The 17,211-nt window shown below is 58.2% G+C and overlaps 1 protein-coding gene and 1 pseudogene across 5 annotated transcripts in view; one reads left to right on the forward strand and one right to left on the reverse strand.

Moving 5' to 3' along the window:
• Positions 1-598: 598 nt before the first annotated feature.
• Positions 599-17,211, forward strand: part of LOC144994101 (uncharacterized) — a 32,094-nt gene continuing 15,481 nt past the window's right edge. Inside the window, exons 1-3 of one of the 4 annotated variants that reach the window (XM_078950562.1) lie at positions 702-877; positions 966-1,067; positions 4,595-4,721. In XM_078950562.1, coding sequence (XP_078806688.1) covers positions 4,719-4,721 — 3 coding nt within the window. In that variant the 5' untranslated portion in view covers positions 702-877; positions 966-1,067; positions 4,595-4,718. Of the gene's footprint in view, positions 878-930; positions 1,068-4,582; positions 4,722-17,211 lie in introns of those variants that run through there. The other 3 variants (XM_078950561.1, XM_078950563.1, XM_078950564.1) reach the window with 3 other exon arrangements.
• LOC144994102 (serine/threonine-protein kinase pim-3 pseudogene) lies at positions 4,975-6,262 on the reverse strand (annotated as a pseudogene). The gene has a single exon (XR_013657507.1). The product of XR_013657507.1 is annotated as a serine/threonine-protein kinase pim-3 pseudogene (transcript).

Genomic DNA, 17,211 nt, shown 5'->3' on the forward strand with positions numbered 1-17,211 from the left:
TTCTCTTTTATTGCCCTCAGCCACCAGGGGCGCCACTTATTTAGCAACCACCTTCCTCCCGCTGGTTCGTGGGGTTCGATTGACCCCAAGTTTTTTTTTTTTTTTTTGTGTGGCCACTGAGGGGATTGGCGCTGGCTCATGGGGTGCGATTGACCCCAAGTTTTTTTTTTTTTTTTTTCTTTAGCATTCACTCTTCTCTCATGGCCCACCACCTGGGGTCTCGCTTTACCGGTTCCCTTTCACCCGCTGGCTCATGGGGTGCGATTGACCCCAAGTATTTTTTTTTTTTCTGTAGCATTCACTCTTCTCTCATGGCCCACCACCGGGGGTCTCGTTTTTCCGGTTCCCTTCCACCCGCTGGCTCATGGGGTGCGATTGACCCCAAGTATTTTTTTTTTTTTCTTTAGCATTCACTCTTCTCTCATGGCCCACCACCGGGGGTCTCGTTTTTCCGGTTCCCTTTCACCCGCTGGCTCATGGGGTGCGATTGACCCCAAGTATTTTTTTTTTCTTTAGCATTCACTTTTCTACATCACCCTTGAGGCTTTTCGAAGTGTACTGTTTGTGTTTACGTTTCTTTTTTTTTTATGTGATCAAGAAAGGTCAAGAGAAACAAATGAACAAACCTAAATGGTTTTCTGCTGCTTTTTTTTTTAAAAAAATAACCGGAAGCAATTTCGGCTTCCATAGTTTTCTTCTTCCGTTACTAGCTAGTTAGTTCAAACCAATTTGGTCTCCAGAGAAGATGCTCTGGTTGTTTTTGCTGTCCTGCAGTCTGGTTCTGTCCAATTCCGGACAGACAGTCAACGGTGAGTGGCTCGACCCGTTTGACATGCTAAACTACGAGGCGAGGACCAAAACAATGAAGAACTCTGAGGTTGGTCAACGTGGGATGTTCGTCAAATCCAACTTCTTTGAAACAACTTATTTTTTTTGATATTCAGTTAATCTTACTTGCCCCACAGTCACAAGCCAGCAACACTGGTGCTGCTGATCCGCAGCAAAGGGAGAAGGTAAACCAGCCTGTGGCCCACTGTAACCCACATGTCATGGATCTACAGAAACAGGTTCGTGTTTGAGCTTTCAAAGAGAAACTGATGGTTCCAACTCTGTACGGGGTCTCACGGACCCCGCGAGACAGCGCGAGGTGCCACTGTTTGGTTCCAAATCGGTACGGGGTCGCTGGGACCGTGCGAGACAGCGCGCGGAGCCTGTGTTTCGTTCCAACTCTGTACGGGGTCTCACGGACCCCGGGAGACAGCGCTCGGAGCCTGTGTTTGGTTCCAATTCTGTTCGGGGTCTCACGGACCGTGCGAGACATCGCGAGGTGCCACTGTTTGGTTCCAACTCTGTACGGGGTCGCTGGGACCCCGCGAGACAGCGCGCGGAGCCTGTGTTTCGTTCCAATTCTGTACGGGGTCTCACGGACCCCCGAGACAGCGCGCGGAGCCTGTGTTTCGTTCCAATTCTGTACGGGGTCTCACGGACCCCGCGAGACAGCGCGCGGAGCCACAGTTTGGTTCCAACTCTGTTCGGGGTCTCACGGACCGTACGAGACAGCGCGCGGAGCCTGTGTTTCGTTCCAACTCTGTACGGGGTCTCACGGACCCTGCGAGACAGCGCGAGGTGCCACGGTTTGGGTCCAAATCGAGATGGGGTCGCTGGGACCGTGCGAGACAGCGCGCGGAGCCTGTGTTTCGTTCCAATTCTGTACGGGGTCTCACGGACCCCGGGAGACAGCGCTCGGAGCCTGTGTTTCGTTCCAATTCTGTACGGGGTCTCACGGACTCCGCGAGACAGCGCGCGGAGCCTGTGTTTCGTTCCAATTCTGTACGGGGTCTCACGGACCCCGCGAGACAGCGCGAGGTGCCACTGTTTGGTTACAATTCTGTACGGGGTCTCACGGACCCCGCTAAACAGCGCGCGGAGCCTGTGTTTCGTTCCAATTCTGTTCGGGGTCTCACGGACCGTGTTAGACAGCGCGCGGAGCCTGTGTTTCGTTCCAATTCTGTACGGGGTCTCACGGACCCCGCGAGACAGCGCTCGGAGCCTGTGTTTCGTTCCACTTATGTTCGGGGTCTCACGGACCGTGTTAGACAGCGCGCGGAGCCTGTGTTTCGTTCCAATTCTGTACGGGGTCTCACGGACCCCGCGAGACAGCGCTCGGAGCCTGTGTTTCCTTCCAACTCTGTACGGGGTCTCACGGACCCCGGGAGACAGCGCTCGGAGCCTGTGTTTCGTTCCAACTCTGTACGGGGTCTCACGGACCCCGGGAGACAGCGCTCGGAGCCTGTGTTTCGTTCCAACTCTGTACGGGGTCTCACGGACCCCGCGAGACAGCGCGCGGAGCCTGTGTTTCGTTCCAACTCTGTACGGGGTCTCACGGACCCCGCGAGACAGCGCGAGGTGCCACTGTTTGGTTCCAATTCTGTACGGGGTCTCACGGACCACGCGAGACAGCCCGAGGTGCAACTGTTTGGTTCCAAATCGAGACGGGGTCGCTGGGACCGTGCGAAACAGCGCGAGGTGCCTGTGTTTCGCTCCAATTCTGTACGGGGTCTCACGGACCCCGCGAGACAGCGCGCGGAGCCTGTGTTTCGTTCCACTTCTGTTCGGGGTCTAACGGACCGTGCAAACAGCGCGCGGAGCCTGTGTTTCGTTCCAATTCTGTACGGGGTCTCACGGACCCCGGGAGACAGCGGTCGGAGCCTGTGTTTCGTTCCAACTCTGTACGGGGTCTCACGGACCCCGCGAGACAGCGCGCGGAGCCTGTGTTTCCTTCCAACTCTGTACGGGGTCTCACGGACCCCGCGAGACAGCGCGAGGTGCCACTGTTTGGTTCCAATTCTGTACGGGGTCTCACGGACCACGCGAGACAGCCCGAGGTGCAACTGTTTGGTTCCAAACCGAGACGGGGTCGCTGGGACCGTGCGAGACAGCGCGCGGAGCCTGTGTTTCGTTCCAATTCTGTACGGGGTCTCACGGACCCCGCGAGACAGCGCGCGGAGCCTGTGTTTCGTTCCACTTCTGTTCGGGGTCTAACGGACCGTGCAAACAGCGCGCGGAGCCTGTGTTTCGTTCCAATTCTGTACGGGGTCTCACGGACCCCGGGAGACAGCGCTCGGAGCCTGTGTTTCGTTCCAACTCTGTACGGGGTCTCACGGACCCCGCGAGACAGCGCGCGGAGCCTGTGTTTCGTTCCAACTCTGTACGGGGTCTCACGGACCCCGCGAGACAGCGCTCGGAGCCACAGTTTGGTTCCAATTCTGTTCGGGGTCTCACGGACCGTGCAAGACAGCGCGCGGAGCCTGTGTTTCGTTCCAATTCTGTACGGGGTCTCACGGACCCCGCGAGACAGCGCGCGGAGCCTGTGTTTCGTTCCAATTCTGTTCGGGGTCTCACGGACCGTGTTAGACAGCGCGCGGAGCCTGTGTTTCGTTCCAATTCTGTACGGGGTCTCACGGACCCCGCGAGACAGCGCTCGGAGCCTGTGTTTCGTTCCACTTATGTTCGGGGTCTCACGGACCGTGTTAGACAGCGCGCGGAGCCTGTGTTTCGTTCCAATTCTGTACGGGGTCTCACGGACCCCGCGAGACAGCGCTCGGAGCCTGTGTTTCCTTCCAACTCTGTACGGGGTCTCACGGACCCCGGGAGACAGCGCTCGGAGCCTGTGTTTCGTTCCAACTCTGTACGGGGTCTCACGGACCCCGGGAGACAGCGCTCGGAGCCTGTGTTTCGTTCCAACTCTGTACGGGGTCTCACGGACCCCGCGAGACAGCGCACGGAGCCTGTGTTTCGTTCCAACTCTCTACGGGGTCTCACGGACCCCGCGAGACAGCGCGAGGTGCCACTGTTTGGTTCCAATTCTGTACGGGGTCTCACGGACCACGCGAGACAGCGCGAGGTGCCACTGTTTGGTTCCAAATCGAGACGGGGTCGCTGGGACCATGCGAGACAGCGCGAGGTGCCTGTGTTTCGCTCCAATTCTGTACGGGGTCTCACGGACCCCGCGAGACAGCACGCGGAGCCTGTGTTTCGTTCCACTTCTGTTCGGGGTTTAACGGACCGTGCAAACAGCGCGCGGAGCCTGTGTTTCGTTCCAATTCTGTACGGGGTTTCACGGACCCCGCGAGACAGCGCGCAGAGCCTGTGTTTCGTTCCAATTCTGTTCGGGGTCTAACGGACCCCGCGAGACAGCGCACGGACCCACTGTTTGGTTCCAGTCGGCGTTGGGTCTCACGGACCCCGCGAGACAGTGCGCGGAGCTACTGTTTAGTTTTAGTTAGTGTTGGGGTCGAACGGACCTACAAGAGAGCGTGTGGAACTATTTTTTTTTTTTTAGTATACATTTTTAGCAGATTTTCACTGAGACTCTTTTTGTGAGAGATTAAGGTCCAAAGCTTCCTCTGATGGTCTGAGTCTCAGAACTCAGGTCAGTGTCCCTAAACTTGGGTCGGAGCCTCTTTGTAAGCCCCCTTGTATCTAACGCTACAACTAATTTTGTTTCTTTTGGTATTTGGTAAGTAAATACCATCGACTTCTGCTGACTTTTCCAACACACTCTTGTTTTGTTTTTGTTTTTCTTTTTGAGTAGAGCTGCATGAAGGTTCTTTGGACCGTTTCATTTCCACCCCACTCTGTTGGTGCTACGGCGAGCGGGAGGTCTGGGTCATCAAAGTAACGTCACAGCAGACAGCTCTGGCTGCCATTCCTTGTATATGGTATTCACTTCATTTAACCTGTGTATATGCTGACCAAAATCATGTAACCTTTGTGTGTGGTAATCACTTTATCTAACGTGTATATACTGACCATTATACGATTAAAAATGTACACACCAATGTATTTTTTTTTTAATTTTTCAATCTTTAAAAACCGAGATTGTGTGATGTATCCAATAATTAGAAAAATATCTCTTCAAATAGTCATGTTGGGACAAAACCCATGAGCAAAAAAGAAAGCGAATATGCAACGTTGAGGTTCCAGTTTGACTTTTATTCGAACAAGGCAAAAAAAAAAACTGTACAGTAGGCATCAGGGAACAAGCTCTATTGAGTTATCATGGAACTGGCATCTATACAACATGAGCAGTTAGCCATTTTGTTCAACATCCTACATCCTACTCCGTTTTTGGGAGCTCTCCCTGACCCGGACGATGAGCTCCGCTCTGCGAGACCTCTGAGTGGCAACGAGCCTCGGTAAGTCCTGTCTCTGCGGCGATACTCCCCTGACGACTGGGAAGTCGGTCGAAGGACGGCAATCTCCTCCAGATTGATTCGAAGCCCTCGGAGCAGAGCGTCGCCATCGCCGGACGAAGCTGCTTTTCGTTTCCCACGGACGAGACGGACCCTCGACGGGTCGGCGTGTCGACATCGTGGGCTCGGGCCGCCAGAGCAGAGCCGGGCTCCGATTGCTGGAGATCCCCTCGCGTGGGCTTCGGGGCTCCAGCCGTGGCGTCGCCTTCGTGCGCCTCCGAGCCTCGCTTCAGCATCCAAGGGTGGGCCAGTATGTCTTTCAGCATCGGTCTCTCTTCGGGCGTCCTGCTCAAACACCATTTTATCAGGGCCACGCAGTCCTCAGAGAGGTCTTTTTCGAATCTAAGCTCGCCCAGTAGGAGCTCCCTGTCGTTTCCAAATGGTATGTCCCCGTGCACCATGTCGTACAAAAGAATCCCCAACGACCAAACCTCAGATGGAAGAGCTTTGTAGCATCCTTGTGTGAGCCGTTCGGGGGGCCCATATGCCGCAGTCCCGTGGAACATGTCGTACACTTTGTCGGGTTCAAGAAATTCGGCGGAGCCAAAGTCGATGAGTTTCAGCTCGAGCGTCGTCAGGTCCACCAGCAGGTTTTCGTCTTTTACGTCCATGTGCACAACACCGCGGCTGTGACAGTGGAGCAAGGCCTGGATGACCTGACCTAAAAATTCTCTGGCCGTGTCCTCGCGCAGACGCTTACTGATCGTGATGTATTCGTACAGATCTTGCGTGTTCTCTGGCTTCTCCGTGACTATCACCCAATTATACGGGGTCTTGTAAAAGTCCAGCATGCGGATGATCCCAGGAAACGGAGGGTCTTTGGAGACCATTTCCAAGGCGACAGCTTCGAATGGCTTACTGGTCCCATCAACCTCGCAGCATCTCGTACGCGAGAGCGGGATAATCTTCAGGGCCACGGAAATCCCGTCGCTTCGCCTCTTTCCCAGAAACACTTTGCCGAAGCCCCCCTTGCCCAGGCAAAAGCTGGTCTTCCAGTACTTTTCCATGGCAGAAGGATTGATTTTTCTCTCTCTCGAACTGTCGCGCTCTTCACGGAGCAACTTCCCTCCAGTCTTTGTTAAACTCGCGTAAGGTTACTATGACCTGTCTTGGTTTGCACGGAACAAGTTTTAAAGGGCCTGTGATCCAAATCTTCTGGTCTAGTTTCCGTTTCCGGTCCGCCGCACTCCCGTCAGACTTCAGCGAGGCAGAGTCAGACAGAGAGGGAGAAGGAGGACACTGGAAGAAAAAGAGGAAACGTTAGAAGGTGGGGCCTTCATTCTGAAGGAGGAGGAGGCTGATTGTAAGCCCCCCCACACCCGCTGCAGGGAAAGAGGGAGGGGCAAAGAGGACAGTGAGGTCCAACCACAGAGATTAAGACTCAGTGCAGCGTGGCAGATTTCTACCAAGGGCCCGTGCAAAGCCAGTTGTCACGCTGCAAAGAGCAACACAGAGGAGGGCAATCTTTCCTTTGCATACTCCCCTCTTTTTCCACTTTGCAGAATCTCACAAGGCTTCGTGTTGCTGAACCTGGATCGCACAGCTTAGAGCTCAGGACCACGTAAGTGAGTTCATACTTTAAATCCTAATTGATCAACGGTTGGCTTTTCTCTTTTTTTTTTTTCTTTTACAAAACAGTCGCCCTTTTCGAGCACAGCTTATCGTACCTCGAAGAGACAAGAGTCTAAAGCTGCCTTTGTCCGGGGTGAATGAGGGTCACTGCTCCAGAGGCGTCTCTGTGTAACATTTCCAGCATGTGTCTCCAGTTGTAGTAGAACGCGGGCTTGTAGCTTCCCACGGAACCTTGAAAGTTGACAAGGAACCCTTGGTAGTCTCTCACCGATACCTCAGGCAGGCCCACGTCTGGTGCGAACTTCACGTTGAAGTAGTACACGGGGTCCGTGCGGGGGGTTTCGAGCCGGAGGCCCTGCGAACCGCACATCTGCGAGACCGCGGCGGACTGATTAAACAGCAGGCACAGGACGCAGCAGGAAGGCTGCGGCACGATGTTCGGCTCGCCGTCGCCCGAGCGCTGCACCTTATCTCGTTCCAGAACATATTGCTTGTAAGCCTCTGGGGACATCAGAGTCGTCAAGGGGCCCGTCCGCACGTTGACCAGCATTCCTTTGCAGGAGTTGCGATTAGCGCACCAAGGGAGCCCTCTGTCATTCAGCATCTCCGTGAGCAGGGCCCTGTCGTACGTGTTACGGGCCAGGGCTCGTCCAGGCACCGCGCGCTCCGCGAAAGATGCCATGAGCGGTTTCGGGTTCCTGGCCAGCAGCTCCAACACGGCCAGCACGGGGGTGCAGCGTGGGCACATGGGATTGGGGTCGCCGTTTGCCTCGCACGAGCATCTGCCCGGCCGAGGCTCGCACTCCGGGAAGAGGACGGCGAGGTCGGCAGACGACAGGTGTCTTCTCTCTGCCGCACGCTCCAAGACGCGAGCCTTGATCAGCTCCCTGCCGTCTGAGACTTTGCCCTCGTCCAAACATGGGGCGTCCGAGGGAGGCTCCGCAGCCCGTCGACCCGGATCCGCCGCTTCGCACCAGAGGGAGCGACGCGCGGATGGCTTCCCGCGAGGCACGGGTTTTGAGCACAGCGAGCAGGCGACGCCCTTCTCTCGGACCCCGTCCGAACAGCCCGGGCACATCCAGAGGCAACATGGTTTCTCGACGAGTCCTGCAAAACAGGCGCACGTGGAACAGATGAACCCGCGGAGGGACGGGCAGCTGCTGAAGTGAGGCTCCGTCAGGTACCAGTGTGGGTCATTCACGAAACAGGTCTCGCACACCCTGGCTTCGCAAGGACATCGGAGCTTGACGCCGGCTCTGCTCCTTTGCTTGCTGCCTTTGACCAAGGTCACCAGACACGACAGGCACTTTGCGCACCCCGACCGCTTGTCGACCCTCGCTCTGCCGACCTTGGACGCTCCGCCGACGTAGCTGATCGTGGAAACTCTCCTGTATAGATTCGTAGACTTGAGAGCGGCCTCCACTGAGGCCTTCTGACGCTTTCTTTTACACTCCATCAACAGTTCGACGGGTACCCTCCCTGCAAAGGCGTCGTGAGGGCCCTCTCGAGGAGCTTCCCCCTCTCCTCGCGACATCGTCGACATAACACCCGTGGCCCCCTCCGCCGTCCGAGGAAGCTCAGTCCACGATGGAAGCGAAGCGGGAGCTGTGCTGCTCCCTGTACAGGGCCTTGGCGCTAGACCCCGTGCCAGTGATCGGCGGCGTGCTGTACGCCCCCGGAACTGAAGGCGTGAGCCTGAGGTCTCTCGGAGAGGGCACGACCAACTGCTCCCACCACAGGTTCAACTTTAGGCATGCAGTGGACGCGTTGCTGCGACATGGCACGAAAGAAGGGCCCTGCACTTGCGCGCAACGGATTAGCGCGTCCGCGGAACAGCGCTACAGAGGGGGGGACGGCGCAGATGTTCCGAACCCCGAACGCCGCCGACGGTGCGCCACCAAACCGGGCGGGCAGGGCTCCTCCCGCGAAATCGCCAGAGCCCAGTCCCAAGTCCTGTGGGCGTACGAAATGGAGCCGGTGGCAGCGGCGTACAGGTGGCTGATGTGCAACCGGAGCGCGAGATACCCCAAATGCTGCGACTCTGTGTTGGTCTACCAGGTAGACCGTTCCAGGACCCTGCCTCCGGGACTGTACGTGTACAAATCACGCCCATCCCACTTCGGATGCACCGCAGAGAGACCCCTCTGTGTGGTGGACCAGTTTAATTTTCGTGTCCAGAGACGGGGACCGGTTTCGGTGGAGGAAGAGCCGCATTGCTTCGAGAGTGCGCTGCCCAAGGAGATAACCCTGGAGCTCTTCCCGGGCCGCGACAACTTCAGCGCCCTGTACGTGATAGGGCGCGCCATCACGGCACCCACGCCCGAATACGGAAACAGGCTTTTCGGAGAAGCCCTGGCGCTCGACCTGGTGTCTCCGGAGTCATGCGAGAAAGCCGTCGCCTGCAAGCACCACCTGATCGGCATGAGAACGGAGCAAGCCTGCGTGATAGACCTCCGCTGGAACTCCTTCGACGTGATGAGCGCTTGCATGAAGGCGGTTCCGAAGATCAGGGGAATGCAGGCGGTGGTCTGGTCCAACCACGTGCCCGACCCTGTGAAGATCGAGTCCGATGTGCTGGCCTGGCTCTTCGGGTACGTCACCGCGCTGCCCGCGGCCGTCCGCAGCGTAGACTACAAAAACGAGAGTCTCGGCGTGCGCTACATCATCGTAGACGTGGATGGTTTTTCGGGGACTCTGCCCGAGCCACCCGAGGGTGAAGCCTCCTGCTTCGCGCACACGTACTTCGAGGGAGATGTCGGGCTCGCCGCGGCGGCCATCGGTGAGCTCCCAGAGGCCTCGAGCAGGATGGGCTCCCCGCGGGCAGGATCTCCCGCTTTCTGGTACGAGCTGCCGGCATCCCTGGGCACCCTGAAGCCCACGCCTTTCAGCAGCGGCTCCAGGTCTCGCCGTGTGTGTGAGCCGCAAGGCTTTCGGGACCAGTTCAGGACCTGGGCTCTCGGGAAGACGGACGGGGCTTGCTGCCTCGCCATAGCCGTGCAACACACCCTGTACTACCACGCGAGAGACAGAGAGTACAGACTGATGGTAACGCACACAGTGTTGGACGGCGACACCTCGCTGAACATTTACAAACTGTGACGCCGAGTCAAGATGACAGGGGGGCGCTCGTGATGCTTACATGGCGGGCGTCACGTGAGGGATATTAACAGACTTTTCAGACTTTTCTTCGAAGCGCGAAGCGATCCAGTGAAAAGGACGAGGCAAAGTTATAAAAACGCAGTGAAAAAAAAAAAACTAACCGCGTCTGTGACAAATCATAATCATTATCATCATCATCATCATCATCTGAGTCCTTTCCTCTGTCTCTCACCCCTGCCCAACCATTCCTCTGTGTTATGTTTTTTTTGTCAGTTGCGCAGCTGAGCCCATGGATCCAAAGGACGGCGTCTCCAAGTGGCTGGTGGCAGCCGCAGCACTGCACGCAGGTGCTCTGGAACTCCACGTTGACCGAGACTGCTTCGACTGCGTCGAAGAGGCCATCTGTTACCTCTGCAATCGGGCTACGTGGGAGATTCCACCGGGGGAGCGGGACCGCCTCGCAGCAGAGCGCAGAGATTACTTCTACCACCCGCAAGACCTAAGGGGCTCGATCGGACTAAGTTCGTTTTTCGTCTCAGGCCAGTGCAAATATTGTCAGCTGTGCAGAGGGGTGAAAATACGTTTCGAACCATCGTTGTGTCGCCACGTGCTGGAGGTGGAAGATCGCTGCGATAACCGCGCACCGCAAGAAGTGGGGCTGAACCTGCGGCGGTTGGAACACTTGGCCACCCTCCACACTCCGTACTTCGTAATGCTCTTCGTCAGCCTGGCCAAAAGGAGGCGCTACACGTTTTACAGATCCCCCGGCGAGTTGAGGGACGTCGCCAGGCACCTACTTCTAGCGCTAGGTCCCGACGCATCCCGGCGCTCGCCTCACGACCCAGAAGAGGAGCTTCACCTTCATGCCAGCATCCTCAAGCTCTGGTGGAGATATCAGGACAAGCAGAGCACCAGGCTAGGCGTTTCGATTCCCTACTACTTCAACCTGGGCTCGGAGCTGGAGAGCTGGTCGTGGACCCCGTCGACCGACCGCTTCGAGCTGAGGATGCCCGAACCCCTCTACGGCTTCGTGAGGAACCATTGCCTGTTTCACGAGCTGAGGGCCGCGCCCGGACCCGAAATGACGAGCCAAAGGACACAGAGTAAGCCGCTGGTGAGGGTGCGCGAGGTGCGCACCTCGCTCCACGGGGACGTCTCCGTCGTCCTGAGTGTGTTGGTTTCCAACAAACACCTGGAGCAAACCTTGCACGAAGCCGCGAGGGCTTACGAGAACCAATGCAGAGCGAGGCGGATGGTCAGGCTGAAAGACGAAGGACAGGTCTTTTCGCCGGGGGTCGGGCAGCACTACCCGCAGCTCGATTGCATCGCGCTGGAGCAAGCGGGAGGAGCGCCGTCGACTGTCATGCACGTGGTGACAACGTCGGGGGCCGGGTGGCTGCCGCTCCACAGCTGGCTGAGGGAGACCCGAGGAAAGCAGGTCCGCGACGTCGTGGTCCGCAGAGCGCTGGTCTGCGTGTTGGACTCCCTGAGAGACCTCCGCTCCACCGATCGCCATCCTTGCAGAGTTCTGTACCAGAACGCAAAGGATGACGACTCTCACAGCCGCACCTCCAAGCTCTCATGCGCCTTCGTCATCCACCGACACACAGGGGAGACAATGTCGCTGCTCCCCTTAGTTTCCATGCCCGGGCTTTACAGGGCCTCTGCGCTGACCGACGACGAAGACAGTTTTCGTGCCGCGTGCTCCAACTTGGCGCTGAGCGTGCTGCGCGCCGGAGCGCTCCCGGACGATGGCTCGACAACGGAGGCCGCCATCTCTGAGTTTTGCAGGACGGGCATGGCGGACGCTCACCTCTGGTCCACGGTGCTGGATTGCCTCGGGAGACCGCCGCGGTCCGAAGAGACGGGGCGCTGGCCGCGGGCCACGTGGCTGGGGCCCGGGTCCAGGGATCGCAGCTCTTTGAGAGAGCGGTTCGACTGGTTGACGCGGTGCGACGGGGCCGCAGCGGCGCCCGGGCTCGCCTGCATGATAGAGGTCCTGAAGGAGGACGAGTTGTCCTCGCTGGGGCCAGCGAGGAGGACACTGGAGCGCTGTAAGACCCTGGCGGAAATTCTGTCTTGCCAGGCTTCGGGACGCGCCCGTGCCACCAGTCCAGCCCGAACCAAGACCGGCAGGAGGAAGCGCAAGAGTAACACGCTGAGCAATCCGCACGTCACAAAAAGCATGACGATGGATCCCTGTCAGCCGCTTTTTCCAGAGGCATCCCAGTCCGCGAGCCAGCGGACGCTGGAAGAATGCTGCGGCCTGGAGCACATTATGAAGATGAGCAGCGATCTGACAAGGGAACTGGCTCTCTCTCGCGGGTCGTCGAGCGAACCTTCGAGCAAGCCGCGGACCGTGACCTACCTAGACGCGGACGTGAACCCCGTGAACGAGGGCCTCCTCTCTGCGGAATGGGAGAGATTGACAGACTGTGACAGAGGCTGCCACAGTTCGCCCAGTGCCAAGGTCGAAAAGCGGGACGCCCTCGCCGAGCTGCAGGACTTCGGACTTTGCGACGAGGACGAGGCGAGCTCCCTTCGCTCGACCGGCTCCCTCCACACGGCAGGCTCCCTCCACACGGCAGGCTCCCTGGACTGCATTGTGACAGACAACACTACGAATCTCTTCTTCGCCAGAACTGACATCGACAATTTCCAGAGCAGCGACATGGTGTACAGAGTCTTACAAGAGTCCTTTTACCCCGAGCAGAGCACGAGTGCGGACACGACTCTAACCCTTCTTCGCCTAAAATCGGAGGACCCCTTGCCAGAGACGACCCGGTGCGACGGAGAAGAGGCGCTCGTCGCTTCGGGAGGACTCAACCCCTCGGGAAGCGCAGATAGGCAGTCGCTTCAGGGCCCCATCCGAATGGAGGACAGTCGCGGCGAGGAGGACAGTCTCAGCTCGGCCAAACGCGAGCGGGTGCAGAAGGCTAATTGCATGAGATGGAGGTCCAGAGGGCTCTCGCGGCGGGAGAGGCAACTGTCAGACTGCGCCCGCTTTCACCCCGTCACTTACCTGGTTTCGAGGGACATAACCGATTTGATCAGCAACCTCACCGTGAAACGTCACTCAGAGGAGGACTGCGTCAGCAGGCCGTGCCACGGACTCAACAAGCCGGAGCGATGGGATGCGTGGGGCCCGGGCGCAAAGGACAAGCAAATGCAGCGGGGGCCAGCTGTATTGGACCTGGTACACGGATCAATCACTTGCCAAAGGTTTCTGTGGAGGATGGGCAGAGAGTACTCGCACAGGGACGGGGATATGACGAGACGGGGGCACGCCCGGTGCACGAAGCTCTCATGGCCCACAGGGTTTGCCTACGTGCCGGCGGTGGAGCGCACCGTGCTCAACTGCGAGCTCTCGGAGCAGTGGTACTTCACCGTGGACCTCTCTGCTCCGCCGGACCGGGGTTTCAGGCTCACGGAGATTCTCGTGGACAGTTTGCCGAGCTTGTGCAAGGAGGACACGCCACATCTCCTTCGAGTGCTCGGGAAAAAGACCAACTACCTGGGTGCCGTGTGCACCGTCCAGGACGTCCAGGGCTTGATCATACACAGGATTCACATGGCCTACGAGTCTCTGGTGAATCTGCTGGACATGCACACGCGCCTGCAAGTCCACTCCTTTGCTGCACGCACCTTCGCCCTACACTGCGTGACCAAAGACACGGAGGAAATGGCGCTCGGGGTGTTTGTGGGCGAGAGCCCCGGGTCTGTGAACCTCGGGTGCTCCAAGGGGTCGCTCGTGTCGTGGTTCTACGACGACAAGGTACTGCTGGCCTACCACGTGCTACAGTGCCTCCTCAGAGTTCAGATCCTTTCCCTGAGGGTTCTCGGCTTCACCATGAAGCGCATACAGCCGGCTCGCATTTGGAGGGTCAAGACGGGATTTAGGGTCGACCTGCTGGCGTGCCTTGTCGACACGCTGTACGTCTGGGACGGGAACGGGCCCGCATGGGGTGCTTTGGAAGGTCTGGCCGCCGTGTGGGAAACCCTCTCCCAGCTAAACCTGCGACAATACGTGCCCGACGCGGCAGCTGACAAGCTGAAGCGGGCGTACATCGCCGTTTTCGGAGCGTGCCCGCACTCAGCCTACGGCTCTCCGATGTGCTCAAAGGGCGGCCGCAGTAAGGAGCGCAGCTGCGTGTCGTGGCTCCAGGCCGGGGATATGAGAAACTACTTCAGAGAGTGGACTTTGCCCGAGGACGAGGAGCTCATCCACCAAGTGTACGGGCTGTGCGGCTTTTCCGAAAGAGCCACGGGACCGCGAAGCCCGCTGGAGGACGTGCTGGGTAGAGACGGACGATACGAAATGCTTTCTCTGCCCACGGAACAAGGCTTCGAGGTGCAACCCTACGGCCCGTTTGTCGTACGGATACAAAATCAAGTCATCAAGTGGAATCGGGTGATTGTGGTCGAGCCCGCTGTCGCCGGGCCCGTGACCCTCGCTCAGCTCAACCCGTTGGAGAGGTACGACCTGGTCACCAGAGCGCTCGCCGCCGCCTTTGCCAATCAGAACGAAGAACTCGACGGGGAAGGAGTGGCTGGAGACGGGTGGACCTCGAGAGGGTCTGAGCACACGCACGGTGACGGGGCGGGGGAAAGCTCTCTAGGGCTCCCTCAGCGGGAAGAGGACACTCAAAGCAGCATGTACTATTAGGTTTCATCCACTTCAATTTGCTTCAATTTGTAGCGCACGCACCGTCTCTCACTCGGCAACGGGGCAGTGTACCGAATGTTCCTTCTGACTGTGTAGTGACCCGTGTCGCTTCTACCGAGAGCAGTCGCCATGTACCATTTTTGCAGTTTACTTTATCTCGCATGAAGCAAAGAAACTCACCCTCTGACTGCATTGCGGTTGTGTTCATGTACTTGTGTTCATGTACAGTATTTCCAGTGTATTCCTTTTTCACAAAATAAAGAATTCAGTCGTGCACCACAGAATTTGGTATGTCTTTGATTTTTATTTCCATCACCTCATCGAAACAACAAGGAAAAATAAAATAAAAACATCTGACAGAAAACAGCATAGCTCAGCATCGTAACACTTTGGGTTTCAAGGGCTCGTAATGGTTTCGGGTCCACACGATGTGAGCGCAAGCCCTATCGTAGATCGGGTACGACGTCTCCGTGAGGAGTCCCAAGCGTTTGCCGTGAGCTTCTAGCATGTATTTTACCTCCTGTACACTGAGCCACCTCTTCTCCTCAGACAAGAGTCGCTTCAGCTCAGAGACGTTTTTTGGTCCGTTGACTGTCAGGTACGTCTCTCTGACGTCTGCCCTTTCCGCGTTGAGAAACACAAACTCGGCCGTCCTCGTCACCAGGGACGCGCGGGTTTCCCCTCTGGCCGTGTCATTGAACAGGAGCTGGGCTACGCTGTGGAATCCGCAGTAACCGTCCGAAGGAACCTCGATCACATCGAGGTCGTGTAGCCTCGCGTAGGCGCGGAGCGAGCCCGCTCTGTGATTCGGTCCACTCTCGAACAGAAGTTCGATTGGAGTCGTGTGCGGCGGCAGGCCCCTCAGCTGCCACGATGATCCGTCGCATTCCAGAAAGCCCTGCACCCACGAGTTCCCGTGATGGCTGTTGCAAATGTGAAAGAAGGTCCCCTGCGAGCAGACCGTGACGTTGCGCCCGAACAAACCTGCCGCTATGGAGACGACGGGCAGAAACTGTTCCGGCGCTGCGTACAAGTCGCCGCACAGGGCCTTTATGTCTTTGCAGGGCCCTAGGCCTGAGGTAGAATTTCTATCGATGATTTTCGAGGCCAAGTGTACAACAACCGCGAGGGCTTCCACCGTCAGGGCAGCCGAGTCCGACTCTCGGCGTCCGTACGCGCCGACGAACATCAGCCAGAGCGCTTCCGCCAGGGTTTTGCACGGGCGCGACGCCGAGCTGCATACGGCAGGTTCTGAGCTCGGCACGGCGTCCCTGCGCGTCTTGGCGAAAGTCGTATTCCACACGTTCGTCAGGCAAGGCTTTCTCAGACTCGGAACCGAGCTCACCCCAACAAAGCCCGGCCATTCGTTCGCGTCCGCGGTTTCGCTGGGAAAAACCTTTTGGTGCGCAAAGCCGAGACTATCTGGAGAGTCCACCACCAGCAGCGTTTCCAGCGTCGACCGAGGGCAGTCACGCTGCGCGAGTGCCGCGCTCGGAACGTCTTGATCTCCGGAGGCGACCGAGGGGTCTCGAGGGGCGCTCTCAGAGCAGGTCGCTACTCGTTCCGTCCCGTCTGCAGTGCCTGGATGGCGAGCGGTCGAATCGACGTACTGGTTCCCTGGTTCCACCTCGTTTTCCCAGCAATCTGGGTCGCTCTGAACAGACATGCTCTCCAGGTCGCGCGTCGCGCAACTGAGGATAGAACCCCAGTCGTCGTCGCTCTCGCTCAGAGACAGGAGGCAGCCGTGCCAGGGGTCTGAGGCTCGAGCGTCGAGGCTCGCTGGAGGAGCCGCGACGGGCCGCTCGTCGCCGCGATCTAAGGCGCCTCTCAGACTGCTGCGAATCCCGTGGGCAATGTCGCCCAGGTAGGCGTAAGGCGGGTCGTCCGGAGACGACTCCGCGTTGCCTAGGCGGGCAGCGAACCACGAGTCGCGTGCCTCGATCGCGCTCTTCACCGTACAGGGAACGACGTTTAGGGCCATGAAGAAAGGCAGCTGAGCCGTGAGCTCGGGCACGTACAGCTGTGCCGCGCGCAGCACGGTTCGAGCATCGAGCAATCCCTCAAACACGATCAGCATGGCTCTCACGATGCTGCGGTCGTTGTACCCGCGGACAGAGTAGCGGCAAGACGGGTCTGGGCCGACGTCGTCCTCTCCCCAGTCTCCTGTCGTGGCGCGTCGGTCGATCTTCAGTTCCATGGCCGCACGCAAGTGCCTGTCTGCGTCCGTTCCTCCCGGGTTGCGAGCCAGAACCTCGAGAGCGCTGGGACGAGAGTGCAGAGCGTTACCGTACACCAGCACGTACCACGCCGCAAAGTACAACAGACCCGCCACGGTGACTCTCACCGCGGACCGGCCGTCCGCCTCTACTCCTCGCCGGCCCCGCTCTACTCCTCCAAGGTGACGAGGCGCAGAGAGTCTCAACCCGCTGGCCGCGAACGATAGCGCCAGGGTGGAATTCACAAGCGCGTCGGGTAAGCTTTCCCCTTCGGCCGCGAAGCACGGCAAAACGCCTCTCGCCAAAGCCTGTTGCATCGCCTCCTTTTCGCTCTCACTCGTCAACCCTGCGCGCGTCAAGAGGTCCAGGGGGCCCTCGAAATAACGTTCGTAATGCTCGCGCT

Source organism: Oryzias latipes, chromosome 7, assembly GCF_053564925.1.
Source record: "Oryzias latipes strain Hd-rR chromosome 7, Olatipes_Hd-rR_3.1".
Classification (NCBI taxonomy): domain Eukaryota; kingdom Metazoa; phylum Chordata; class Actinopteri; order Beloniformes; family Adrianichthyidae; genus Oryzias; species Oryzias latipes.